This window comes from Gallus gallus, chromosome 9 (genome assembly GCF_016699485.2).
Source record: "Gallus gallus isolate bGalGal1 chromosome 9, bGalGal1.mat.broiler.GRCg7b, whole genome shotgun sequence".
Taxonomy (NCBI): Eukaryota; Metazoa; Chordata; class Aves; order Galliformes; family Phasianidae; genus Gallus; species Gallus gallus.
The window spans coordinates 1,928,691-1,954,803 of record NC_052540.1 but is presented as its reverse complement, the minus strand read 5'-3'; the positions used below and the strand labels follow the sequence as shown (position 1 = coordinate 1,954,803).

Below are 26,113 nucleotides of genomic sequence, written 5' to 3'. Positions count from 1 at the left end.
GAAAGGCTAAGGGTTGGGAACTCATAAACATCCAGTTCTGTGCAGTAGATTAAAGACGTGAATTTACCAAAGGGAAAAAAAACTGCTTTTAATCATCTGCTTCTTCAGCATGGGTGACTGGTGTGCTGACTTTGGATTGTTAGCCCTGCTTTCCATTAATTTTTGTTTTCATTTTGAATTTTGCTATTTCATTTAATAACAGAAACAAAGCATTTTCCTCTTCTCATTATATTGGCATATAGGATTTAAGAATCATTTCTTAAAATGGAAACAATAACAGCAGCACTGTGCAATTAAATGTTTTATTTTTGGGAGTAATCACAGGAAAGATCAGATTTATCATCTTTGCCTTATTATGTTTGTTTTATAAGCTCAAGCCATTGATAAAGAGCTTCAGGTTTGTTGACCAGTGCTGTACACTGGAACATGCAGTCTGAATTGCTCTGGAAGGCACTGTCCTTGTATCAGCCTGTTGGTTTTGCAAAGCTACATATTCACATCACGTTCCCAGATATTGTTTTGACTACTTCACCCAACTCCTTCCAGAATAATGTCCCTTTTCTGACATGTGCCTAAAGTAGAGCTGTGTTTGGCTGTACATCATGTAAGGGTGGGAAAGGCTTCACCTGCTTTATTCCCTCTTAACTTTTTAAGAGATCTTGCTCAGTTTAGTTGCTGCTAATCAGCGGTGAATTTCTTTTTCAATTGAGACTACTGAGATTATGTTGCTGCCTGTATTAATATACATCTGTCTCTTAATTTTGCCATCTTCAGCTGGGGTTAGCTTTTACCTATGTCTCCAGAATACCCAAAAGATTATTTCTGTCTGATGATTTGCAAGTGGTAATGTGTCATTTTGAATTCACAGTTCAGAACACACACTTAGCATCTCAGAGTTGTGATTTTGCTGAACTGCTGATCCTACCAATTTTGCTATTCTTATTTCTGTGGTGCAGCTTCCAGTAAACATCTTAAGTAATTAATTTAATGATTAGAGGAGCACTGACCAACATGACCTTGCCAGAATGCTTTCTTCTTTTAAAGGAGATGATTAATTATGGCTTTGAAAGGAATTATTCCAAGTGGAATACTGTTTTCCTTGGAAGAGTTTTCTTGCTGTAGCATAAGGTTGCATCTGACGTGTTCAGCTCTACTTCCGACCTGAAGCTGAATCTTATGAAGTCTCTCCTAATAATGCACCTGACACTAATTTTTTGGGAAACTTAAAACTGCTGAATATGAAGTCTGTTTCTTTCATGATGTTTGAAAACTTGCTGAGATACATCAATCAACAAGTTCAGCATCTAAGGTTAATTCTGATTGGCCTGCAGTAATTTATTCTGTGTCATTGATTCCCAGGGAGCAGATAGCTGATGGCAGGCAGCTCTCTTCCTACTACAGCATGAACAGTATTGATTGCATAAGGCTGCTAGACTTGCCCTTGACTTCTTAAATATATTTCCTAAGATTACTGCTGTCCACCTACAGTTTGAAATTTTGGTTCAGTCTCTTTCACTTTCATATATAACAGGTAGTGTAGGCTGACCATGCAGGGACTGTGGCTGCGAATGGAGGGAACACAGTCCAGCTGTACCAGGAGGATAAGGAACTGCACTGTCTTCTCCTCTAGGTCTCTGTACTCCAGTTTTCTTCACCCATTTGTTTGCAGAGCTGGTCTTCTATACAGGTGACTATCAATATTAGATACCAAAACCATTCAGTCTTGGACTATTACAGTGAAGTCTGCACTCACAGAAATGTAAAGATCCGATATCTGACTGAATTTGACATTTCCCTCTTATTTCCCTCTGTGAGGTCCCCCTAAAGTGAGTTAATGTGGCTCTTTGCTATCCTGGACCTGTCTTCCAATGGAGATGCTCTCATGTCTTTGTTCACTCAGAACAGAAAGAAGGAATTCTGCTTGGCCATGTCCAGCATCTCTTCTAAAGTTCGTTTGGAGCTGCTCTCTCAGATCTGTTCTAATTAACACCAAGGAAGGATCACCATGACCATTTAGAGCTGAGTTTTGCCTCCTGTGTTTGTGCAGTGTTGTGTGACTGGAAGATGCATACTACAAAAAGCCTGATCCCCAAGCTGTCATGGCAATTGCAGTTAAATAACGCAAATCCTTGATTTCCTGTTCTCCCTTTGGAAATATTTGCTAGCTTGATCTCAGGGATTTTCTTAGAACTGAGATTAAAGTATAAATAGGGGCAGAGGGATTTCTGAAAGGTGAAACATTTTTGCCAGCGTTGTTAATGAGAAGACTGTAGCCCTCGTATGAAAGCAGATCTGTTGCATGTTGCATGAAGGCTGGTCAGTCGAAATAATGTCAACGAAACAATCTTACTGCCTCTTGAGACTTACACTTGATAAATGCACAAGAGCAATTGAAAGCCTTCTCATGGCATTCATTTTTAATTACTTCTGTGGTACAAGGTCATAGATATAAGCCACTTGTCAGCCTGGATAGCTTCACAAAGATAAAGTCTAGATTTATAGCATTATGCAGAATTCTGGGAAAGAAAGAAAGGTCACATTTTTCAAATTTAAGTGTTCAAAGTTAGCCTGTTAAATCTGTCTTCAGACACTTATATAAGCAACCTGCTTTTCTGAAGTGCCAGGCAGCAGCTCTCTGTGCTGGCTTTGCTGGCAGTGGTACGTGCCCAGTGGGCCCGTGTTCGTTGTATCAATAAGCCATAGCTGTAGGGGATGGGCCTCGTTTCAAGTTCTACTCTCAAATAGCTTTGTCTTAACCAAAGGTGGCTGCGTTTAAACCATTATCAAAATGATTCTTCATTCTTTATCATTAAATTTATAACATAAGTTAGTCCATCATAAGCAAGTCCCATGCCTCTTCCTTTCTGCTGCAAGTTTGACTGTTGTGAATGTAGTATGAGGAAGTTGCAAGGTTGGCCTGAGTGGGTGCAACATTTGGAAGTCTTCTCTGACATGAATTGTTTTACTTCCTAGTGAGTACTCTTCATAAAAATGACTGTAGCTACTCTGTACAAAGTGGTCTTCCCCAGGCTGGTAGGGAAAGTTTGGTGCATGGTGCAATTTTCTTTTTTTCAGACCGTGAGTGGAGACAGAAGAAAGCTCTGTGCTTTTTGGCAGCTCCACTTCCAAGCTCTCAGTCTTCTGAGGGTGTACTGAGATGTAGAGACATAAAAGCACAGAAATTCTGGAAATGTAAATCAACTGGAGGTTCTTATAGCATGTCTACATTCTTTCCTTTCTTTAAAAAGCAGTGTAGGAGCCTGTGATAGCTTGGTTTTCTGATACAGTACTGTGAATTGTCTTAGGAAGTTGTTTTAGAGGTGAAGCCAATGTCACAGCTGGATCAATTTAATTAAAGCAGACAAGGGCAGCGTGAGACTTGGGAGCTAGCATCAGCACCTGCGTTAAGAAACTCCACGTGCCTGGAGAGCTTTCTGAGAGGGCATGGGAGGAATTTTTTCAGTTCAAGGTTCTCATTTGAGAACTGATGATGATTTTCCAATCACTGGCTATGTCTAACCAGTGCTAACTATATATGTCTGTGTTGAACAGCTAGAGCTCCTAAAAAGCTAATATAAACAGATGAAGTCTTATTGAAAAGCCCTTTCAGATTCACACTTGTTAGACCTGTCAGCTGCACTAACACCCTTTGATGTTGTTTTTACCTTCTAGATTTGCCGAAGTAGATATTGTCCACAATAAATAACTATTGTACTCATTTCCTGGTTTATTTGCTCATATTTCCTTGGTTGTGACCCACCTGGGTAAGAATACATAGGTGTAGAGATGTGAACCTGGTAGTTCCATCTTTGCAGTTGAATTGAAAGTTCACTTGAGGTTGCTGCTGATCTGAGTTGACTCTGTACTGTACTGTGCAGCCTCAAATATATTTGAGGACAACACCAAGCTGGAACAGTAAATGACATACCAGACTTCCCAACCAGTACATCCTACTGAGGGTACAGTGAAGAATGTGCCTGGATTCTAGAATGGATTTGTCTGCGAGTTTTGATGGCTACAATTGATTTCATGCTTAGATTGTGCTAAGGCTTAGCGGGCTAAACTGGAGTTGGCCCCTACCGTGTTCAGCACTGTCCAGATGTAAAGTAAATAGCATTTCCAAAGACATCCGTCTGAAAAAAAATGAGAGCAAACAGGGCTGTATGGATGAGTAATCAGACCTGAGCAAATAAACAAGAAATAGAGTAGGAGGACATGCCTGCTTCTTTCCACATCGGTAGCTGTGACTGGGGCACGGCCAGTGAATGAGTTGTTTGTTCAGCAGAGGTGCTTTCCAACAAAGGAGCAAGCTTTGTGTCAGGACCATAGGTTTATGTTATTTCCTGTCTGTTTTTCCCATCATTTTCACAATTTCACTATTACACCGCTCCCCCCATCCCTCCCAGCTGTCGTGTAGCTCAGTGAGCGAGGTGTGCTGCACACGGACATGCTGTGGGCACAGAGCAAGGGGTACCGTGGGAGGCAGAGCTGTGGAGCCATTCATAATCCGCATCCCTCTTCCCCGTAATTATCTCTGCTGCCCAAGAGAGCCGAGAGCTCTTCCTTAAGCCTCACTGCAAGTCATTCAGTGGGATTTGAAAACTTTTGTAACCTGGGTGGGTGACTCAGCGCATTGTTGGTGCTGAGTGTTGCCCTGCGTGATGCACCCAGCAGACCCGCAGAGTAGGAGAGCTGTCTCCTTTTTGTTCTCAGTTGTGGACTCATTCATTGCTTTGTCTAATGGGGAACTGGGTTCATTCACAACGGGAATTCCATTAGCGGCATTGTACCAAACTGCTGATTTCATTTTGATATGTTGAGCGTCTCCCTTTATTAATTTTTCTTCATTATGGGAAGATGAAGCTTGCTTTCTCCCCTTAAATATTTTCTGCCTCTCTTCCTTATGCTCTATTTTTACTTTTTTTTTTTCCCCTGCAGATTCGCTTTCATTACCTGTTCATAAATGTAATCACAACGGCCTGAGCTCTGTAAGGCTTGGCTCTGCAGGCCCATGTGCATGGTTTGTGGCGTTGCTTTTTTGTTGTTTTTTTTTTTTCCCATTATGAAGTTCATACTAATGGGTCTTTGTCCGCTTTTTGCTAAATCCCCCCCCTGTCCTTCCCTCTTCCTGCTACATCAGCCCACAGCCATAAGCACAATGACATGAGAGGATCCCTCAGCACAGCAAAGAGCTGCAAAATGGCATTGCTGGGGCAGAAGTGGGATGACATCACTGATGGATTTCACTGTGGCAGCTGCACAGGGACCTGTGTAGATCAAGCAGCTGATAAATGATGCACGCCATTCAGAGCAGAGCGGGTGGCTGCTGCAGCACCGCAGTGGCAGCTATGGCAAAGAGAGGAGGGTGGAGGGCTGTCTTCACCTGCACAGGGGCTCCCGGGTTTGTTTCCCACCTCACACACCCCTTCTATCTGCTTGGTGTGTTATATCTCCTGAGCTCCCCCCTCCTCCAGCTGCAGCTCCCTGCGGGCACACGTAACTGCAGCCATCTCTGCTCAGTGAGGCGGTGGGAATGATGTTGTTAGCTCTGAATTAATTTGCTCTGTGAGTGTAAATCAGGCTCCTGCTGTTATTCCAGTGAATTATTTTAAATGTAAATGCCATGTAGAGACAAATGTGTGGCTGTGATGCTGGAAGAGCATACTTGAAGAGAGGTACTTCCAGTACACAGTTGTTGTTCCCTTTGCCATTAATATGTACTTTTAATAAACTGTGGGTGCTGTTGGCTTTCAAAGCTGGCTGCAGTCATCCCTTGTTTCCTGCCCTGGCCTCACCCCAAAAGCTGTGGGCTGGCTGGCTTTGGGGGAGGATGTCTGTGACCCATTTTCCATCAGTTCTGGGTTACTGCTGAGGGCTCTGAGCCAGACCATGGCAGGAGCTCCCCGCCAGCAGGCAGCCACGGGGCTCAGTCCTGCTGAGCCGTAACCCTGGGGGGCACAGAGCTCTCTGGTACGAGGTGGGCTGTGCCTGGGGCCCAGCTGCTCTGCGGAAGCTGTGCTAGAGATATATCTTCTTTCTCCAGGGAGGGTGGGAATCTGTTTTGGTGGTGCTATGTTTTTGGTTTTGGGCTTTCTAGCTTTTTACGTCTTGTGCTCACTAATTCTTTGCACCTAGAATGTGTAAAGTGGATCCTTGCTTTCAGAGAGGAGCTAGGGCATGGTGAACAAATTCATCTCTCGTTGGGTCTCTGGAATGCTGCTGCTGTTGCTCATCACTCAGTGCCATTCAGCTCTTCAGCAGATATCAGCCAGCAACTTCTGGCTACCCATCTGTAAGACAAACAGCAGAAGGCCCCTCTCCTCTCTTCCTCCCCACCACTCTGTCAGGCTCAGCTGTTCTCCAGGCTCAGGTCAGCTGATGATTCCCAGGAGCATTGCAAACACCCTACATGCAGGAAGCTCCTGGGGGGGCAACAGGTATTCCCCATGGCCCAGGGGCAGCACTGACCCCACAGGCAGGGTGCAGCCAGCAGGCTGGGATGGCAGGGCTGCGCAGGAGGAGCCCATCCCACTGTAAGCGGTGTCCTTTTGTGGGAAGCCCCAAGCTGGAGAGCGTGTAGAGCAGTGTGAGAGTGAACCGTGTCCCTCATTTCTCCATTTTGATCAAGCTTTATTTACCCACACTCCTCTCCAGTATGCTCTCCCTGCTCCGTGTCCTTAAGGTGACTCCTTGTGCAGACACCTTACTCTCCAGTCAAATACAGAAAAAAGAGTTTGTGTGCACTCTTGTCAGTTGATATTGGAAGCATTATCTATCAGCTTTCGTGCTCCCGTACCATGAATTCTGAGCTTGCTCTCGGACTAACAACAGAAGAACACAGAGTTGTAATGCTTGCAGAGAAGGCTGTCATACTACTGTTTGTGACACCTCCTCCCTACATTCCTCTGTATGGGATTTGTTGCCATATTTAACAGAATCTAGCACGACAGACGTATGAAATGTGGAGAAATCTGCTTGAGCTAATTGGATGTAACTTGGAGCTCAGTGTTATTTTTAACAAAGTGTTGCTCTCTGCTGTCTGATTGCCAGGGCCAGGTCAGGTCCGTGGCTGCGGGAGGACACAGAAGCCAGCTGCGGCCGCACCAGTGGATTGCAGCGTGACATGGAGATGAGCATTTGGTGGGGAGGGGAAGTAGGGCACCCAGACCAACTCCTGCACAGTTTAATACTTGTCTGTCCTACTAGTACTGTGCAGCTGAGAAGCTGATAGACTGTTTTAGCCGTTTCTGCTAACTTGTCTTCAAAGATTTTTGTACAGATCTTGCTTCTTTTCTACTTGACCTAGTTTATACTGTGCATGTTGAGTCATTACCTACGTTGAAAGCCTTCATTCTCCCACTTCCCTGATGGATTTCTAGTGCAATGGGTCACCATTTCAGGCTGTTGTTTTATTTATTTGTTTGCAATTTTTTCTCCCATGTAAGCTGCTTCAGAGCACATTCTGGTGTTTTTTCAGTTCTTCCCTGGAACATAGGCTTTGTGGGAGAACATCTAATGACTATCTTGGACCATTCTGCCTTAAAGGACTGAGAACTTCTGAGTGATTATGGACTTCATTTTTTGGTGAAGTATGTCCATGAGGACATTTTTTTTTTTCCTTAAGGCAGAGGAGTAGAAAAAGGAACGTGACTCCTTTCTGAGAGGCAGGTCAAATCAAAGCATCAAGACCAGAACTGTGTGATGAGCTGAGAGATCATAGCATAGCCAGAATTGAAAAGAATGCCATCTGATGAAAGCCACAAGCTAGGTACCATTAAGTTCCTTGTTGGGAACAAATGGTTAAGGGCATCATTTTCTAACTTGAGAGAAGCTAAAATGTTTTCCTAGATAAAGATAGATGATTATTCTGGCTTTCTCTGTTCCTCCTCTTTCCCTGCAATATTTCCTTCCTAACTTGTCTTCAAAGACTTTTCTATCGTTCTTGCTTCTTTTCTGTTTGACCTAGAAAGCTCTGCTTTCATTATAAGTTCATGTTCACCTCTGTGTCCTGAGCTTCCATGGATGAGTTTCCAGGTTTAGGTGATGAGTATCTTCGCTGTGCTGTATTTATTGAATTCAAAATAGAAACAATCAAGTATCAGCTCAGCTCATAAACCAGTCATTGAGAAGTTAAGTAACCACAGTGAACTGACTGATGCTACAGTGAATTTACACCTCACTCTTATTGGACATATTTCTGATGCAGCCTTAATGTGTAATGAACAACTTCACATGTCATGAAAGCATTGGCAAGGATGATGTTTGTAGGTCTTGCTATAAATGGAATGAAGTGAGAGCTCAAAAACCAGTCCGACCAACGTTTTCCCTGTCCAAGATGTACAAGATCAAGCTAAATGCTTTCATTTCACTTGTTCGGCAAAAGTTTTAAGTATGATATGATATACAACTTTGACAGGAGTAATGATAGCAATGTCTGTATTTTCACTTCACTCAGTCCCTGTAGTGAAGCCATGTCAAGTCTGTTAAACTCAGTGATGAATTACATCAGCTGTTGTTCTCTGCATCATGCGTGTCTTTGTGTTAGCTGCTTATTTCATGCATAGAAATTTACTGTGAAGCCCACCTCCTTGTCATGGAAACCATTTTTCTAGCAGTTGCTATTCCAGAAGAATAGGACTTCAAACGTTTTCTTTAATCATTAGCGTTTTTCACAGATTTTGAGAACTCTAGCCTAGGCAGGTATGGGATGAATCGTCAACTTGCTGCTGAAGTGTATTATTTGCTTTCTTTTGTATTTCTTTCTTTTTCTAAGGTCTTGAGGAGACCTTAGAAAAAAGTTCCTGCCCATGAAAGAGAGGAATTGCCATTTTCTTCTATGCAACAAGTGTGGATGACATCTCTTATTTTTCAGTGTCATGCTTATGTCTTGAGACTTCAGTGCAGGTGCTCTCTGCAGACTGCTGAGCCTCAGCTTCCTGCAGCTTATTCCATGTTACTTCAAGCAGAAGTAACTGTGCTGGTGGTGCTAGGGGATACTTCTATAGCAAGCACTCTTCTAGGGAAAAAAGGGGTTCTCAAACTGAATGGGTGGGCAAAGAGGAAGGTGAATGGTTTTCCAAAGCCTTAGAGTTTCCTTGGTCTGAATTGGCAGACACAAGCCTTTTACCTTGCCATTTTTTTCTGTAAAAGCACATTTGTGTTCTTCGCCAAGGGCACGTCTAATTTCCTTGTCTCTTTCTCCCCTATGCTGTTATTGTCTCCTTTAACCCCTACCAAGCTCATATTATTGGTGCAGCACTTCTGAGGATCTTGTGGTGTATAACCAATGAGTTCTTTTTGCTGTTGCAGTGATTGCTGATGGGGCCCTGGACAAGACCGCTCTGGCAGATGATGTGGGAAGTGAGGAGGACCTGTACGAGGACTTCCGCAGCTCCAACCACCGCTATGGCCACCCTGGGGGAGGCGGAGAGCAGCTCGCCATCAACGAGGTACTGTGCTGGCAGCTTCTGGTGGGCAGGGGGAGGAAAGATGTCAGTCCTTGGTTTGAACTGTAGGACAGATCCAGGACCATCCTGGTCCTGGCAGTGAGGATGAGTCTTCAAATGTCACTTGCAGCTGGTTAATGGCGGGGACTGAGCTTTCCTTTAAGGCACTCTCCCTAGGAGTGGAGGACAACGAGCAACATAATAATAGGATTTAAGATTTTTTTTTTTCCCCTGCAAAAGTATAATGATTTTGTCTAATGCATTAGAACTGGCATCCTGTTAACACAGAGTGCTTTTTCAGTGGGGTGAATTTATAAGCTTTTCAGTCGGAAGAGTGAAGCATATTCACTATATGAGTGATTTCTTACACTCGTACATACATGCACGTTCTTCTTTTCCCCATACATTGGTACCTTTACATGACCTTCACTAAATGAGAAAGCAGGGATAAAATATTTGTTATGCTTTCTTGTGGCTAAGCTATAACTGAGATGATGTTGACTGAGGCTCTGTGCCTGTATGTCAGATACACACAGTGGTGGTGCTTCTGGGGTCTCTAAAAGCTACCAGCAAACCGCACAGTGAGGATAACAGCTTTTCTTCAAAACAACAACAGCAAACGTTCTTTGAGCAATATTCCTGCTTCTTGTGCTCAGAATTCATGACTACAGCCCTGGGATCTTGGGGTAAGGAAGAGACTCGCTGTATTTTCTTCCCCTGTTGTTTACATGCAGCGGTTGTCAAACCATGGCCAGAGCTTTTGATTTAACCTCAGCAGTTTTGACTGGTTTTGCCCTAAACAGAAGTTTAACTTCAGTAATTTTTTTTTCTTACCTTCCTACCCCCAGTGTGTTACACTAAAAGGAAATTCAACTTACCTGTGTATTGCATTTGTTGAGTTGCATTCTCTCCCGTTAACCTGGTATGTTCTAGAGAGAGGCCCAGGCACCACAGAAATCAGTCCCATAGTGTGCACTGAGATTGTCGGAGGAGAATTTGGCTTTCCTGCCATTCATGTCCTTGACTTGGCAACTCTTTTCACTGTGGCTCATGAAACAGAACATCCTCTGGACTTTGTTTTATTTTATTTTTTAAAGGAGAAGGCAAAATATTTTACTTCTTTCCTTTTATTTGCACTTTATTTATAAAGGAAATCTTCACAGCTCTTTAAAATCAGAAAAGTTATTTAACTTGGCAGTGGATCTCTGTAACCTTCATATATGTCGTGTTTTTCTCTTCATTGCTCTCTGTTATTGAGGACATTTGGTTTTCTTTCTTTTCTTATTAGTTCATTTTATTTGAGTAAAATTCCACTACTTAACTTCTAATAAGGAAAGCAAGTAGATGTGTCCAAAGCAGGTATCATTTCTATCCTCTTTGAAGTATGTGTGGGTTTGTTGGCTGGTTGACTGGAAGAGAGGAGTTTATCTCTGGCACATTTCCTAGAAGCTTGCCTGTTGGGGGCCAACAAAGCTGTAAGAACAGGCAGTACATTATTTACTTTGTCAACAGATTTCTAGGGGTAATGAATCCATCACTTACCTTTGCTGAGCATTAGCACAGTGCTTCCCTACGCAATTACTTCCTGGAACAAAAGAGTGCAGTGACATATGAAATCTCATGGAGGTGAAATACTGAACCTGTCAGGTATGGATTTTACATGAAGAGAAATCTTAAGTGCTGGAACCGAACTATCTCCAGTAGCTGGGAATCAGAACAGCATGAGCCTTCAGTTTGATTGCTGGACCAGAATCTGGGTATAGATTCATCCTAACTATTTCCAGTACTAATGCTAGGAGTGATCTAGAGTGAAGACACTGATGTCCGGTAGTTTAGCCAAGTCTGCTGAGTAGTCTTGTTCTTGTTGCATTGTACTCCAAATTGCATTTGATTGGTCGTGGATAAGGAAACTATGGTAACCACATTATTCTCAAAGCTCTCGGAAGGAGCAGCTTTCAAATAAACAGAGAAGGCTAAAATACATTTTTAAGGCATTTGGCAGTACAAATGTTGCATTTATAAAAAAAAATAAAGCAACCGCTGAGTTTAAGTTCATTTTGGATCAAGAGAAAATGGTTATGGAATAAAAAAGAAGCCTTTCATAAAACTCGAATAATTTGTTGGCAGGGAGACAAGAGGAATAAAAGAGCTGGGAAGGCTGTACAGAGCCCACCTAGGAAGATCAGCATGAGACAGTGTAGGAGCCAAGAAAAATCAGTCAAAAAGTAATAAAAAGGGTTTGGGATGGTAAAAGAGGCACGGGAAGCATTTTTCTGGAGAAGTCTGTCTGATGCTCTTTCAGATGTAGATCTTCATGAAAAGAGATTTTTGTTTTTAGATTGTCCTTGGTGGAGTTTGCTTGGTGGTTGCTCTAGGTAAAGACTATCCTCGCATCGCTTTTCTTCTGCAGCCTAAGTTGGTAAAGTGTGGCGAGAGAAAGTCTGCGTTCCAAATGCATGTGGTTGTGACTTTCCAGTACAGAATACTATGCACAGGGTAGGCACAGCGTAAAGCAGCAATGAAATATGGTACCCGTAGGCTGAAGCGGAGGAGTTGACGAATTAAGCATGTAAAAGCCTGCCTGCTGAGCTCTCAAGTGATGCCAGAGATAATGAGGAAAAATGCTGCTTATCAAATAGTTGGCCTGTGCAAATGGTCTTAGGTGTGTTTGCTCGGACATTTGTGATAGGCACCAAGAGTCTGTTCTGCCCTGCTGCTGTGCGAGGGGTTCCTTACAGCTATGGGCTTTGGAAAAAATGCTGTTGCAATTCAGCACAGGTGGAGTATTTGCCTTCTTTCAGCCCTAGGTGAGTAGCGTTGTCTCCATCTTATGAAAGCAAAGCAGTAAATGTTTGGAAAACAGTAGCAAGGCTCCCTCTGTTTTCCTTATCTCTTCTGACTCTGCATGTGATAAGCTTGGAATTTGGTATGTGAAGTCTTGTTCCTGAGGAAAAGCAGGGACCTGCTGGATTCAGCAGTTCAGGATCTTATGATTTTATCTCAGATGTATAACATTGCTGCCTTATGTTTTAAAATGAGAGTATTGCAATATGTTACATATGTTCGTGTGTTATCAGTGCTTGTTGACAGGATGCAATTAAGCTGATTAGTCCAACATACATATTCCTGATTTAACAAAGTAGCGCATATAGAAAAATGCTCAGGAAATGGCGTAAACAAAAATAATCTCCCATTTACCAAAGGCAGCAAATGTTCTAACAGTCCTATCTTGTCTTGCCAAGCAGCGTGCAACCGTGGCTGATGAGTCGCTACAGCATTTTTCTTGTGCTAAACTCTCATTGCTTATAATCTCTTTTTCTCTTCTTTTCTCTCTTCTCTCTCCTAATAATTTCCAGGCAGAAAGCAGAGTTATTGATCTTCCAGTGAGCATTCCAGCCTAATCTGGGAGAGGAGACTTGTTATCACTTTTCTATCTTAATGTGTGTTGCTCTCCCAGCTGGTACTAGAGCAAGTAGAAACCAGTTAACAAATACCCTTCCCCTTTTTGTTCTTCTGGATCCTTCATTCCTACTTTTGTGTCTTGCATATTTCTGCAACCGAGGTTGACAGCTGTGGTTCAGAAGCAGCAATTATGATTTATTTGAGGAGCGCTGTAGTCAGCTCCTTGCTGTCGAGAACAAGAATTAATGTTTTCCCTGATGGATGTGAATCTCTACAGGATCTGAGTTTCTGGTCTTAAGTGCTTGCACACCTTGTGTGTTCGGGGCAGAACTGGAGCAGAATTGCAGCAGTTTTTGATGCCCTATGAGTTTAGTTTTTACAGTCCTCAGATCTGAAACTTCAAGTGCCATTGCACAGGGCCTTAAGCAATGAAATTAGATGAAATTGGTATATCCAAACACTATATAGCAACTGTGTTTCCCCAAAGGCCAGCATCAGGAGCTAAGTGGTGCTGGGGGTCACTAGAGCCACATTCCTATTCTGCTATGAGCAGCTGCAGCTGTTCTGAGCTGCTTTCCCCTTCCCTAGCATCAGGACGTTGCTGAGGCAGGAGCATGCGTGCAGGCTGCCAGCACACGTTCAGTACACACAGAAGCCTTTCTACAACACATCATTTTTTTTTTTTGCTGGACTATGCCAGACTTTCTCTAAAATAGCCCCGCTAATCTGATCCTTATTAGAAACAAAACAACAGAAAAACCAGCCTAGCTTAGTTCTTGGGGCGAGAATAGCACTCAGGGGATCTGTCACACTCCTAGAAAAATGCTGAGGTGTTACAGCAGAAGGGGCTTTGCTCATGCACAAGGAAATGCCTGCTTTGAGGGGACAGTCTCTGCCTTCCAGGAGCAGAGCTGAGGTGGGAGCCTCTGTGTTTTGCCTCTCCATGGTGTGTGTGCTCCTACATGGACAGACATGCTGAAAGTGGGGGTGGCACTGCCCAAACTTTTCTCTGTGGCTGTAAAACAGACCTAAATATGTCACTCAAAGGTAATAACCGGAGGCCACGTGACGGCTTTGGAGTTCTTACGTCAGCCCTGCTAGCTGTTAAATTGCAAAGGCTAACAGCTCCTGTTCTGTTCACACTTGTTAATGATGGCTGTGTGTACTGGGCACTTGTAATGCCAGCAAACAGCAGACATCATTAAGTGTATTCCTAGTTACCGGCCTGCGGAGTCAGGCCTGGCTCCACAAACAGCTTTCCCTTTGAAGAAGAAATGATCCATCGTTTAACTCCTGAAGTTACTTTTGCCAGACCATCTCCAAGCCTGCCTGTGTTTTTATTCAGCGTATCCATAGGTTCCTAGCACTCTCCCCAATCCTCCTCACCGCTTACAGAATACACAGCACAACTGCCGATTCTAACTACTTGTTTGTCTCTTTATGGTGAAGGCTTCAGCCACTTTCAAATGTTTTGGCCGCCCCTTACAAAGAGCTCCAGTGGCACAGTGTTCCCTAGGGCTAAGGCCTACGTTGGCAGGAGGCCCTGGCTCCATCCCAGCCTCTCTCTGCACACAAGGGCATGCACCTCAGCACCACTGGGATCCTCAGTCCTTGCCGTGCGGCACTAGAGGTGGTGTGGCAGGCAGGCCTGGCAGTGCTACCTGCACAGGGCTCTCAGCTGCCCCTGATGGCAGGCTCTGTGATCCATGTGCGCCCAACAGCACTTCCTGGAGTGCTGGCGCTCAGTCAGCTTTGCACAAGGACAGCCAGGGCTGACCTGACAGTGAGTGAAGGAGAGGGGTGGCACCATTCCGAGGTGGGGCCCAGATTTCACATGTGCCCTGCCTGATACAGTGTAGGACTTGGCCCGCTCTCTGTGTCACTCACTGACCTTCTTTGGGACCTCGCTTCTTGGCTTTCAGGGTCCGTGGTGACGCCTCACTCCCTGTTCTGTGACAGGACGTGTGTTAGCAGCACCGTGATATTTGCATTTGGAGTGTAAGTTAAAATGCAGTTGGTAAACTCTAGAAATTGTAGCATGATGGCATATAAGAGCAAGTAGAGCAAGTCTGTCCTGCAAAATCTTGCTCTTACAATTCACTCCGCCAGCCAATGTCTTTATTTTTAAAACAGTTAGGGATGTCTGCACTCAGTTTGCCAGTTCAAGGAGCACCTGCATCAGATAACTGTACAATAACAAAGTGGCTGTCAGTACAAAGGTCTGCTGAGAGAAGGGGATAAAGGAGGAATGTGATGGAGCAGGAATGCTGGGAAAAGCTTAGCGTAGAGGTTATTCCAGGTTTAAGTGTTTGCAGAGAGAGGGGTGAGCATATCTGGAACGAACTGGTTTTGTACCATGCCTCAGGTTCCTCTCAGCATGGCTCTGACATTAAAAACTTCTTGTATTTGTTCTCCTCTCTCCAAATCCTGACTTAGAGCAGCTCCTCTCTGCGAGCTCTCCTTTTTCCCCCTAATCTCCAGAATGCATTTGAATCCTGTGGTGGAAAAATAAAGTCCCTCCTGACTCTTCTGGCCCTTCAGGAAGCACTGCTAATCCCTCCAAAGATCCTTCCTTCAGCTTCAGCCCTGCCCGCTGACCGAGGGCCCTGGTCCTACCCTGGCTGGGGAGGGAGCAGAGCAAGCAGCAAATTCAGCCATGTTTTAAAGAAGGGGCATGTTTCTTGCAGCTGCATTTTCCTGCTTTGATAACAGCTGCAGAACTGTGGGAGCTGCTGAAAGAAGAAAAGTCTGTGAGAACAGGGCATGCCAGCCCCGCTTCTCTTGGGATAGGCTCCATCCCCTGGGACACTCGGTGCACCCAGCGTGTCCCATCTGGGTTGGTTCTATGCTTGTTCCCAACAGGGCGAGGAAATGTCACTGGCAGTAACCTCACTGCTCCCACACACAGCACACATGACCACTGATGGCACACAGCAGCCCTTGTCTCCAGCAGCATGGGGCAGGCTGGTGGTCCCCACGTAGTATGTGCCAGGCCTGCACGGGGCCGTGGGGAGCGCTCAGGGCCTCGCAACAGCAGTAGGGTTGTGCTGCTTCACAGCTGGTGGATGCCAAGTGCAGCTTCTTTGAGCTTCTGGGCTGAGGGCAGGTGTGATTGCAGAGAGAGGCAACCTAAGAAGATCTTAATGGGAGCTCTTTTTTAGTGCTTCATCTGTCATCTGTAGGGAGGATCCTGCATCTGGGCATCTTGCCGCTGGCGGGTCATCATGTCAGCCAGCTTTGTCAAAGAAAAAAGCAGTCTGCTTGAATGACAGACTGAATATCCCATCTCTTCATGCTTGTATCCCTAACAGATGCTTAGCAAGGAGAGCAGAGGAGCTCCTTGTGTGTTAGCATTGAACGACAGTGCTGGGGCAGTTCATTTTGCATTTTCACTTTGTTCATCATTTTGAAAGCCACTGTTTGACTGTATTTACTTCTCTGCTGATGGGGCAGATCTCAGAGGACAGCCCATTGAGAGCTGCTCTCCAGGGCCTGCTGTTCTGCTGCCTTGAGCAGCACGACGACCACAGAGCACAGGGACGTGCTGTCTGGGGACGTGGGGTGGCAGCAACCATGCTCTTAGTAACACAGAGGACCTTACAGCATTACACACTGTGAAATTCTGAGCAAATTGTGGACCTTTGACAGATGGTTTTCCATTTTAGAAATACATGATCACGTGCAGTTTAAGAAGTTGTACTTGTTCTGATGCTTTTAGGTGATGGCTCAGCATTGGTTTCCATTCAACTGGGAGCTGCAGTTGTTGCCAAGGGTTAACTCAATACGGAAGAGGGTGGATAGCCACTTCTTTTTGGATGCTGGGAGAAGTGTAATAGTGGGATATTTTGAAGCTAAATTCTTTTGGCAGATGTGTTTTTCAGGTAGCAGTGCTTTCTCCTCCTCCATTCCATTTGCAGTCTTGTTTTCAGTTGCTGAACTCTGATAGAGGTCCATCCATTGGACATCCACCCAAAGCCTGATTTCTTCTATTTGCAAGATGCATTGAAGTCCATGGCAGCTGGTGCACCACGCAGAGCTGTGCTGTGCAGAGTCTTGCTGTGCAGGCCCACTGTGAGCTAGGGGAGGCAGCGTGTGGATAGCACTGCCCTGTTCATGTCTGCTGTTAGTTACTGGCATATTCTGCCAAAGCACCTGGCACTGTTTATTACACCTATTAATTTTTCACATTTTTGTACGTAAAACTTTCAGTTCCCAGCTCAGCTATGACAATATTAGCACACTCCGTTCATCAGACAGGAAGGGTTGTCCAAATGCTCCTGGCCTTGTAAAGCTGAAAACTCAGACAGCCTAAGCCTTGTTTGCTCCAATTGCAAGCAAGGTGACAGCTCAGGGATGGACAAATAACTACTGCTATTTTGGTGAAAAGGAAAGGATGCTTCTGTACTTATATTAGACTCCAACTGCTGTGGGGCTGTGTGTGCCTTCGGGCCTCAAACTGCTCTGCCTTCACCACTGGCACTGCTTTGAGGGACAGCATCATTCCCTCAGAGTGCTTCTGTTCCCATCTGACTGAGGAGATATGTTAGAGGAAGGCTCGGAAGTAAATTATTGCAATTGCAAATCAGATTCCAGTGAAGACTATGCAGTCATTATACAAACTAAATCCTACTGTCCAACAAGCTATGAGACAAAACCTTCCTCATCTCATGGAAGCCACCTACTGCCAGAGCATGTCTGATCAGTGACGAGGAGGATTGAGACTTTATTTGTGCAGGGGACAGTGCTGCATGGCATTCCACAGCATGTGGCAGGAGTTGTGCTTTGTGACACTATACATTATCATGGGAGTAGCACCCTCATGCAAAGACCCTGCAAGGGGGATTCAGTGCGTGGGGTTGGTGACAGAAGCCAGGTTGCAGCTTGTGTCACTCCCAGACTTCTCCTTCCAAGAGGTCTGAATGTAGCATCCAAGAAGGAACCTTCCTTCCAAGAGGTCTGAATGTAGCATCCAAGAAGGAACCTACTTTCTCCTCTCAGATAGCTTTTCAGATATTCAGTCAAACTTCCTGTGCTTTAGCCTTCAAATACTTAAATGTGTTCATGAGCTGCCGAGACTTTCGGGAGGTGGCTGCAGAATGACAGCATACTGGATTTCAGAAGTAGCCCAAAATCCTGCAGCACCAGCAGGGTAGCAGCCAGCCTACCCCTCTGGTGTGTGTCTTGGTGAGTTGCTGGGCTCTGCTTCTGATCAGCAGCACCAAGAGGCTGCAGTAGATGCTAGCTGCTGCTTTCAGACGTGCACAGCATATGTGACCATGCTTCCCGTTCACTTGGATTGCCTTCTCCTAAAGACCCCCAGCCTCAAAACACCGTTCAGTGGCTTATGCCCAAATTCTGTCTGCTGTCAGACAGACAAGAATTTCAGAATGCCCAGGAGCTGAACACTACTATGAATCAACTCTAGCCTTGAAGAACTTTCATTAACTGGTAGCCCACAAGCTCGGAGAGCCAGCATTGGGCTGTAGAACGTATGGGAGGGAGCTGTTTTTTCACAGCTCTTAAGGAAATGCAGGCAAAAAGCTCAGGAATGCCCAGGAGCTCAGGCAGCCTGCAGGTCCCTGCACTTGGCATGGAAGGTGAGGCTCACAGGGCCTGGACCATGATGGGAGCACAGCTTCATCCTGCCTGCCATTCCTTGTTCTATATGTAGGCTAGAGATAGGATGTGCAGGATCTGTAAGCTCAGAAACCGGCACACTGATGTAGTTAGAATTCATAGGATCATAGAATCATAGAGCTGGAAGGGACCTCTAAAGGCCATGTAGTCCAACTCCCCTGCACTGCACGGGGACACCACAGCTGGATCAGGTTGCCCAGGGCCTGATCAGCCTGGCCTTGAAAGTCTCCGTGGATGGGGCATCCACCACATCTCTGGGCAACCTGTGCCAGTGCCTCACCACCCTCACTGGAAAAGATTTTTTCTCCCTATTTAGCCTAAATCTACTGCGTGGGCTTGGTTTTTGTTCTATGACACCTTATGATCACATCTTAATTGTTCCATAAGCACAGGGCATTCATCCATAAGCACACAACGTTGTTAGTTTCGCACTTTCTGCATAACCTCAGCTGAAGCTGGTACAATCTGGGAGAAAATGAAAGGAAGCACCCAGCCAGGCTGTAACTCAAGCCTGGATCCTTCTGGATCTCTCAGCTGCCGTGATGCACGCAGGGGTGGTGCAGGCCTTGCTGCTAACACCTGAAAGCGCTGAGCTGCTTCTGCGGGCAGTCACACGGGGCGGAGGGTTCTGCTCGTGCCCGCTGCCCTGCCCTGCTTTGGGGGGCTGTGCTCAGCACCCTGCCGCCCAAACGGATGCACGCGCTTTGAGCGCGGCTGAAGGATGGGGTGAAGTGCAGAGTCATCCTCTTCGCACCGTCCAGCGCCGGCTGCGGGCGCCGCGCTCACCCGTCGCGATCCCGCGGAGGGATGACGAGCTCCCGGAGCGCGCAGGTGCGGCAGCGGCAGCTCCCCGGCGCCGGCTGCCCCTCACGGCGCTCGGCGCGGCCCCGCCCGCGGCCCCGCTGCTCTCGGCAGCGCCTGCGGGTGCCGCTCGGGCGCCGCGCTGCCGCCGGTGCCCGCGGACCTGCCCCCAGCGCTTCGCCGCCCGGCCGACATCCCCGCCCGGCGGCGCGCCGTTCGGCTCCGCAGAGCTGCCCGCAGGAGGCTCCCGGCTGCAGAGGGTCGGGGGCCGGCAGAGGCGGCCTCGCCCCGCAGCCCCCGGCTCCGAGATCCGTCCGCGCCCCGCCGCCCGCCGGCGCGGTGCGGGGCTGAGGGCTCCGCCGCCCGCTCGGGCCGCCCCCCGCACCCCGCGCCGCGTTGCCAGGGCTCGCGCGTATCCTGGAGACGGCGCAGCAAATCGCCGCGGCCGGAACGCAGCGCCGCTCCCCGCGGGAGGGGTCCGCACCGCTCCGGGGCCGCGGCGGGCGGGGTGCTGCGGGGTCCCGTCCGCGGCTGCCATGGCCGGGCCGAGCCCCTGAGAGCTGCGCCGCTGCACGCAGCGCTCTGCCCCTGCGTTCCTTTGGGAAGGGCGCTTTTTTTTTTCTCCCTTTTTTTTTTTTTTCCTTTTCTTTTTTAATTTTGTCCCGGGCTGAAGCCATGGCAAAGGTCCCCGAGCGCAGCAGGCACAAGTGGAGGGCGCTTCACACCTTCCTCCGCTGCAACATGAACCCGGAGACCCAGCGGGTGGTGGTCTTTGTCATCCTGCTTTTCCTCATCGTCGTCAACGTGGTGCTCATGTTCCTCCTGGCGTTCCACTGAGGGCTGCCGGCCGCCAGCTGCGGGCGCGGGCCCCCCCAGCAGGTCAGCATGTGGCTCTGTGCCCCGTCTGCTGTCACCCCGTGTCTCGGAGCATCCCTGTCTTGTGAGCCCTCACTCCCTCCCCGCTCCCCTCCCGTCACCGCCTGTGCCTTGCGCTCTGAGCCGGAGAGGGGACAGCCCGGGGCTGTGCCAAGCGAGCGGCCTCAGCCCCCCGATGACAGCACAGGGTTGCCCGCTGCCCTGCTGGCCCGGTTGTTCCCTGCGTGCTGCTGCCCGTCTGACGAGGGATGGCTGTCCCGCACGAAGCCCTACACCCGCAGCCCGTGCACCGCTGCAGAAGCTGAGCCTGCAGAGCCCCCGGCCCTGCGAGTGGTGCTCTGTTAGCAGAAGTGATCGATGGTCGGCGTGCACGGCGAGCCGGGGCCGAGCAAACGCTGCAGCAGCGTGGAAGAAGCATTGCACTGGCGTTTATCCTCTTCCCTTTGTTATACCTCAGAGCTTATGTGCTGTGTGTACGTGCGTGGAGCTGCGGGCTGCCTTCTCCAGGCCGGCAGCATCCGTGCCCGGCGGGGAGCGATGCAAGGAGTTCTCCTGTGGGGCGGTGGGAGGGAGAGTCCCCCCGTCTCGCTGACTGCCTGCCTGCAGCCCCACGGCTCTTCTGGGCCGGGCACGGGGCCCGCACTGCCCAACCTCACCAACAGGAACGGGGCCTGCAGGAGGGCGGCCTGAGAGGAACCACCGTGTGCTGCTCACGTTGGTGCTGGAGGCTGAAAGCCCAGCAGCATCCTCCATCCCAACCACCGGGCAAAGCTCAGCTGGAGGTCAGCCTTCACCAGGGCAGCACCTTCCTGTACTGATGGCTGAGGTCACTGCAGCCTCGGTGCACAGAGCTGAGTGCTGACAGCTCCGGGGGGCGGTGACGCTGTCTGTTGTCTCGTGGCAATGTTCTCTGTACCACCTCTGTGTGACTGTGTGTCATGCGCTAGCGTCGGGCGACCACGTTGGCTCAGCATGAAGAAATGCAGTGTGTATGGGCTAAGTGCTGTTCTGTTCCACCAGAGCGTGGGGTGTGCGGAGGGCAGCGTGGTGCTGGGCATGGGCAGCAGCGGCCCTGGCTCCTCACCCTGCTGGGAATCCCTCATGTATAGAGAGAATTATTAAAGATACCTGACTTGACTATTAATTCTAGATGTTAATTCTATTAATTCTAGCTAGGCTCTGCCCTGGAAGGCAGCGGGCATGGCACAGGCATGAGGTGAAAAAGAAAATAAGGGTGCTTAAGGGAGGGGACAAGTTGTGTCTCCTTATCAAAGCGTGGCTCAGTCCTCACGTGGCATACGGGGACCCAGGTGTGCTGCTGGGCTCGGGGATGGAGAACACTTTGGGGAGCAGCTGCAAAGGCAGAGCTGCAGGCAGGGCTGGAGCAGGCCCAGAACACTGCAGCATTCCAGCAGCATTTTGCTGTCAGGAGTAGCGAGAGGTCTCAGCACCACGCAGCCCCTGTGTGTTAGAACTGCCAGTTACTGCTCTGAGGCTTGAGCAGCTCAAAGCATCAGATGAACTGGGTGAGAACTGCAGGAGCGCACAGGGTCTGCACACACGCGCAGCTCTGGAGTGCCAGGTAGGTCAGTTCTGCTCACAGCCCCAATGTTTGGCTCTGCACAGGGTGCTGCGGGCAGCTGAGGAGCTGAGCACAGCATTCTGCCCAAGGGCTGAGCTCTCATCCAGCCAGGCATCGTGTCACTGCGCTGCTCCTCAGGTGGCTTTGGTTGCCAAACTGGGCTGTCTCTGCCTGCTCTGCTGTGCCTGGAGGAGGGGTGCTGCAGGGAGGCTCTGCAGGAGCTCCTCCTTTACCCTGGCACAGAACTGAGGCAGCTGAGGCTGATGTGGCACAATGAGGAAAGCAACCCGGTGCTGCTGGGGATCACAAGCTGTGAGCAGGCACGGGTCGACCTGCTCCCTCCTCTTTCTCTTTCCAGCCCACCCTGTAACAGCTCTCGCTGTACCTGGGGCAGCGTCCTCATTTCCAGAAATCCATCTGTGCTCTGCCCAGCTGCTTCCCTTTGCTTCTGTGACACAGCAGAGCTCCTGTGGAATGGAGCAGTGTGTGCCATGAAGGGGTGCACTGTCAACCACTGCTCAGCAGCCCAGAGTGGCCCTGTTGTCTCCAAGAACTGGGGGCAGGGACCACCTGGGAGAATCATAGAATCACAAGGTTGGAAGAGATCTCTGAGCTCATCCAGTCCAGCTGTCTGCCTGCCACCAATATTTTCCCACTAAAACACGTCCCTTAGTACAACATTTAAGAAGAAAAATGCAGCCCCAGGGGAAGTGCCTTCCCCTTCTTCACGTGGGGCAGTTTCACCAGGTTATGGGCACTCAAATAAGTCTGACAGCGAAAAGAAAAAGGTAGAAGCATTCTTGCATTTAAAAACAATGAGACAAACTGCCAGATCACAGAGTACTGATTGGAGATGTGTGTTACAGTGCTGCCTGCCGCAGGTGGTAATGCTGGTTGCTAAGGGCATGAGAACGATCTTCCTGCTAACATTTCATGTTAGATTACTTCTCATTTTCTCTTCCCGCTGCCTAGCTGGGTACTGGATAACTAGTTCTGACATACTGTGTGCATGCTGTTATGGGGAGCCCCCTGTTTACCTCCCTCCTTGACCTCACAGCAGACACATACACCCGATCACCAGATAGTGAATTCTGCATGGCTCTTTTAGGGCAGGGAGAGCATCACTGAGAGCCAGGCCTGGAAACTGCAGCCTCCGAAAGGAGTGTGAGCAGCACCTCGTTCCCAGAGGGAGCCGGGGGCTTTAGATTCTATCTTTCCCCTTAATTTGTTCTCCCAGGCTAAGCTCATTTCTGTGGTGATATGTGATATCTGCTGTCTTTGTGATTTATTCGTGGAATCTAAGGCATGAGTTGGCCAGATAAGAAACACAGTAAGCATTTAGGATGATAGCATCAACAATTATTTTTAATTAATGCTTCCAGTGTTTTGACTAGAAAAAAAAAAGGTCCCATTACGCAGCTTACAGACGTGTTTTAAAAAGAGGGAATGCATGTTCATGCCATTCACTGGGCTTGTTAGCTGCAGAATGTGCTGGGAACTGCAGAATAAAATGATGTTGTCCTTGCGTCTTCGTACCTGCTCTCTGGCTGGGATGGCCATGGCAGATGTGGCTGAGGCTGACAGTGCTCCCACGCTGTCTGCCTGGCTCTGGCTGAGCCGGGATGTGCAGCTGCCGGTAGCGCAGTGCGATGCTCTCTTGTCCCATTGCACTGATGCAGGCTTCTGTGCTGTGGCACGCAGTGCAGGGTGGCTCTGCTGGGCTGGCACTGCCAGAGGGAAACTGTCTGCCCGAGGGCCTCTGACCCCAGCTCATCCCACCTGGCGCACTTTCACTTCAGAGATTGCCAGCTTGCATTGGGCACCTAGATCTCTGCTGTAGGAACAGAGGCAGAGCCAGCACAGTCCAGGGGATGGAGCTGCCTTCTCCTCCTGCTGCCTGCCCCGGGCAGCTGGTTGGCCACGCAAGTGGCAGGGAGCAAGCCAGCATGGTGTCTGCGCTTAGAGATCTTGTGCTTGTTCAGTTTTCCATCCATCTAGTGTATCAATACAAGAACAGAACCAGCATGGTGTCTCTTACCAGGCAGTGTGCTCGCACTGCTGGGCTGTAGCGAGCATCCTGCATGTGAATGCTACAGGCACAGTTTCTGTAGCCTTCATGCTAAGGCAGCTGAGAGCAGCACAGCAGAGCTGGGTTTGACTGCTGCTAACTGGTCCAAACTGTGGTCTGGGCTTGGTGTGTTGGGTGTCTGCAGAGCCGGGGAAAATCTGTATGGGAATACAAACGCCATCAGTAGGGATCACATGTGAACCTGAAGAGCTGTACCACGTGCTCTCATCAGCAACTTCACACAGGTTCCCTCACCTCACCAAACAAGATAGCTGCGCCAGGAGACTAAGAAATGCTGGGCTGATGAGTTAGTTAGCTGATGGTATTTTAGTGACATAGTGAGGAAGTGTGCACTAGGCACCGATGGGAAGGTGCCATGTTCTGCAGGAGGAGCTGCATGTGCTGCATTCCCCCATAGAGAGGGGCTTGTTTGCAGCGTGGGCTTGGAAATGGGAGCGTGGCTCTGGCCTGAAGCCATTAGCTCTCTTCATCCGGATGATGTGGACTTGAGACAAGTGAAGAAAATGGAAACACTCAAAAGTAATACCGGCATTTCGGAAGATCCCAGAAATCTGCTGCTGCTTGAATGGGTCTTCTTTACTTAGCATGGGATAGTTGGTGGTTTGGGTTTCTGAGAGTGTAATTGGCTCGAGGAACCATCTGCAGAACCACAAAAGAAATGACTAATTTTTATATTCAGAGATATCAACCAGAAACAAAGGCTGGGCAGCTTCCTTTGCCCGACAATGACAGAACATCAAAGGTTTTTGTTCTTTGCCTTCTCTCTCAGTGCTGCTGATGTTCAGATTTTCCTCTGTGCTGTTCTCAAAGCAAAATGTGGACAGTGGCCCTTGGCTGAAACACGCCATGCATTGGGAAGGAGATGACTGGGAAAAGACAAAACAAAAAAAACTCAAGTTTTGGGGTCACCAAAAGCCTGCGAGGCTTTTCACCTGGAAAAGGTGAGGAAAGGTAGCAGATAGTGAATTCTGCATGGTTCTTGTAGGGCAGGAAGAGCATCACTGAGAGCCAGGTCTGGAAACTGCCAAGCGATCTCTGTTGGCCTTGGTGTCTGCCAGCACCTACTGGTGTTATGCAGACTTTGGCACGGTGCTGTTAATCCGAAGACGTTTTCACAGGAGATAGCAGCAATAAAAGTCATTTTTATCCCGTTCTTTGCTGTGTGTTCCATTAAAATTAAATGGTGCATGCACACGGAGAGCAGAGCCGTGCCCCGAGTGTCTGGCTCACTGCCTGCTGCGAGCTCAAAGCGACGCTGACCTTTTGATAATTCAGAGCAGTTTGCTAGCAATGCAGTTTGTACCAGCTTTAAAATGTTTTCTTTAACCTTATTTGTAAAACAAATTTCGATTAATTTCCCTTCAAGCTATAACTGATTGCGTAGCAACAGTCATCAGAGGGCCTGAGGCTCTGGGTCCTGCATGGTTCCCTCTCCTTGCCTTCTGCTAAGAGCTGGGTGCCACACTTGTGCTTGCTGGACCCCAGATTGGATGCACTGGGTCTGGTGGTGGTGCTCAGAGCCCCCTGTCACAGGGACAGCAGGGGAAGGAGGCAGAAAGGCAAGAATCTTGGCCTGAAGTCATGGCCACGGGTGACACAGTGCAATGGGAGCTGTCCTGCAGAGGGAAGGGGATGGGAAATGTGAGTGGGAGCGCACAGTGGGATGGGAATCCTACAGGTAGTGAGGAGAGGAGAATGGGGGAAGCTTGTCACTTAAGTGACATAACCACGCATTAATATACCGTTGTATCTTTTCTAAATAAAACAGTTTCTATTTCCAATCCCCGTTAAAATGAAGGCATCAGAAAATTGTGCTGAATTGTGCTGACTGGGTATTTGTTTCCTATCCTGCAGTGAATGCAGACTTCAGAACTGCTGGTGAGCTGAAGAGGGGGTCGGTAGGTCTGCTGTCCCCACCTACAACCAGACTGGAATTGACACCTCGTAGTTCTGTGCGTGCCCCAGAAGGAGGTCCTGTTCAAATCTGAGCACTCAGTCCCAGCCTCACTCCTTCCCCATCTTTGAAACCAAAGAAAATAAGGGAGGAGAGCGTGGCCAATTTCATGTGCTGTCCCAGCACCTACCCGGCCCTGCTGCCATCGGGTGAGCAGCTGCAGAGGGGCTGCAAGGCACCGGGGTGCCCATTAAGGGGACGAGGAAGAGGTTCTGCCATAGCCGTGCATTTGGGTACGTGGGATGGCCTGAACCCGGAGCCACAGGTGCTGTGTGTGTGGGAGAGGTGTGAGAAGTGGGTTAGCCTGAAGTTGGAGATACTTAAAT

The 26,113-nt window shown here is 48.2% G+C and overlaps 2 protein-coding genes across 5 annotated transcripts in view; one reads left to right on the top strand and one right to left on the bottom strand.

Annotated features, from left to right (window-relative positions):
* The window catches only part of ARHGEF4 (Rho guanine nucleotide exchange factor 4), a 202,418-nt gene that overhangs the window by 157,469 nt on the left and 18,836 nt on the right, over positions 1 to 26,113 (top strand). For 2 of the 4 annotated variants that reach the window (XM_040706022.2, XM_040706023.2), the window contains one exon: positions 9,310 to 9,449. In XM_040706022.2, the coding sequence (XP_040561956.1) occupies positions 9,310 to 9,449 (140 nt within the window). Of the gene's footprint in view, positions 1 to 9,309; positions 12,254 to 19,753; positions 20,166 to 26,113 lie in introns of those variants that run through there. The other 2 variants (XM_046898717.1, XM_040706024.2) reach the window with 2 other exon arrangements.
* On the bottom strand, positions 19,170 to 23,689 carry LOC124417093 (collagen alpha-1(III) chain-like). Its single transcript, XM_046898718.1, has one exon. It carries the CDS (start codon positions 19,822 to 19,824, stop codon positions 19,225 to 19,227), a length of 600 nt encoding a protein of 199 aa, XP_046754674.1. The 5' UTR covers positions 19,825 to 23,689; the 3' UTR covers positions 19,170 to 19,224.

Coding starts and splice junctions, on each gene's coding strand:
- LOC124417093 (XM_046898718.1), bottom strand. CDS start 19,824: ATGGCAGCCGCGGACGGGACCCCGCAGCACCCCGCCCGCCGCGGCCCC.